Below are 1738 nucleotides of genomic sequence, written 5' to 3'. Positions count from 1 at the left end.
ATTTTTATTTTGACTGTTTTTTGTCCTTTTTGTTATTAATTTTTTGTTTTATTGTTCGTTGTTGTATGAATTATTTTGTATACTTTGTAAACAGCAGTGGTCGTTTTCCAAGTGCTCTACGACTACTAAGACTAATCAATTCAACTGTGTTTCTAATCTTTTGTTGCATTGGCCGGAGCACGGCGTGAGTTTTTTAGCAAATAACTGTTTTCTCGTGAAAAGAAAAAAAAATCTGAAAAGGTGAATTTGTGCACGAGCACGGTGTATAGAATACCAGTGGTGTCCTGAGATGTAAATAATCCGACGTAAAAATCTTTGTAGATTTTTGTTTTTTTGACAGACTTGAGACACGGGCATTGTATGGACTTCACAACAAATTGCACTTTGGCAGAAAGTGAACAATTCTTCCAGAAAGATGCTTCAAGGTGTTGTCACACCGATAAACATCGAACAAAGAGAATTTCCCATTTTATAACGACCACATACCCCAGGCTTTAGTCTGCTAGCTTAATGCTAATATTAAAACATCATGGTAAAACACCATAGAAGGGCTAACGAGTAACATGTAGCACCTATGTGGCAGAGTTAGAACCCGTTAATCAACAGATACATGGAGACAGAAGAAAAAAAAATTCCAAAGGCACATTTTCTTCATCTTCTGCAGAGAAAAACTAATAATAGTCCTCAAGAGTTGTGATGTTTCCTCTGTCTCTGAATGTATTGTCTGTATGATACTGCCCCCAAGCGGCCAAGGCACGCCGGAGCGGCACAATGTCGATCTGATCGAAGTAAAAAGTGTGACAAAAACCATTTACTTAGGTCATTGTTTGTTTTTTTGAACAACATTATAGCCTTATTTTGTTTTGACAGGAGTTGAAACTTCTACTACTTTTAACACAGTCCTTTTTAAGCATTTGCGTCTGTGTGTACCTGATAGGCAGCAGGATGTGTCCTACATGGCTGTTGGTGACCGCGGTGCTTGTGGGTGTGGCCGGAGGAGCTGCCAGTCAGTGTTGGGAACATGCGGCTTGTCAGGAACTGGATTCAAAAAGCATGATGGTAAAAACACGAATGTCGCTTGGCCGTAGATGATCCTGCAACCTCACTTATTGGTGTTTACGTCACCTCACATCAGGAGTGTCTGCAGCTCTGTCACGACCTCGGTGACCTGTACCCCAACTCGGCGCCGCTCCGGCCTTCCCCCGCGCCTGACTCCGACTCCTCCCCACCCGCCAAGCGCTCTTACTCCATGGAGCATTTCCGCTGGGGGAAACCCGTCGGCCGAAAACGCCGTCCCATTAAAGTCTACATGTCCAACGGCGTGGAAGAAGAGTCGAGTGAGGTTTTCCCCGGGGAGATAAGGCGCGATTTAACCAATGAGCTCCCGGTGGGCGCAGAGAAAGAGCTGATGGAGGAGGACGGTGTCCGGAAGAAAGACGGCTCCTACAAGATGAAGCACTTTCGCTGGAGCAGCCCGCCCGCCAGCAAACGCTACGGCGGCTTCATGAAGAGCTGGGACGAGACCGAGCAGAGACCGCTGGTCACGCTGCTCAAGAACGTCATCAACAAAGATGGACAGATGCACGAGTAGCGACAGGTTTTAACGCGAGCGCTCGGCCAAGAGTTGAGAGGCTGAGCGCCGAGTGTGTTTTGACTGTCAATATTGATGACATGGAAACATAAAAGTTCTTGCAAACAAAAGCTTTACGGCCTGCTCCTTTGAGTCTCACGCAACTGC

General features: G+C 45.6%; 1 protein-coding gene across 1 annotated transcript; it reads left to right on the top strand.

The window, feature by feature from the left end:
• The first annotated feature begins 917 nt into the window (after positions 1–917).
• On the top strand, positions 918–1667 carry pomca (proopiomelanocortin a). Its single transcript, XM_019859514.1, has 2 exons — positions 918–1059; positions 1136–1667. Exons 1-2 carry the CDS (start codon positions 946–948, stop codon positions 1589–1591), a joined length of 570 nt encoding a protein of 189 aa, XP_019715073.1. The 5' UTR covers positions 918–945; the 3' UTR covers positions 1592–1667.
• The last annotated feature ends 71 nt before the right edge of the window (positions 1668–1738 follow it).

This window comes from Hippocampus comes, unplaced genomic scaffold (assembly GCF_001891065.2).
Source record: "Hippocampus comes isolate QL1 unplaced genomic scaffold, H_comes_QL1_v1.1 C17006355, whole genome shotgun sequence".
Classification (NCBI taxonomy): domain Eukaryota; kingdom Metazoa; phylum Chordata; class Actinopteri; order Syngnathiformes; family Syngnathidae; genus Hippocampus; species Hippocampus comes.
This window is presented reverse-complemented; position numbering and strand designations above follow the sequence as displayed.

Coding starts and splice junctions, on each gene's coding strand:
- pomca (XM_019859514.1), top strand. CDS start 946: ATGTGTCCTACATGGCTGTTGGTGACCGCGGTGCTTGTGGGTGTGGCC. Junction 1,060..1,135: donor TGGATTCAAAAAGCATGATG/GTAAAAACACGA, acceptor ACCTCACATCAG/GAGTGTCTGCAGCTCTGTCA.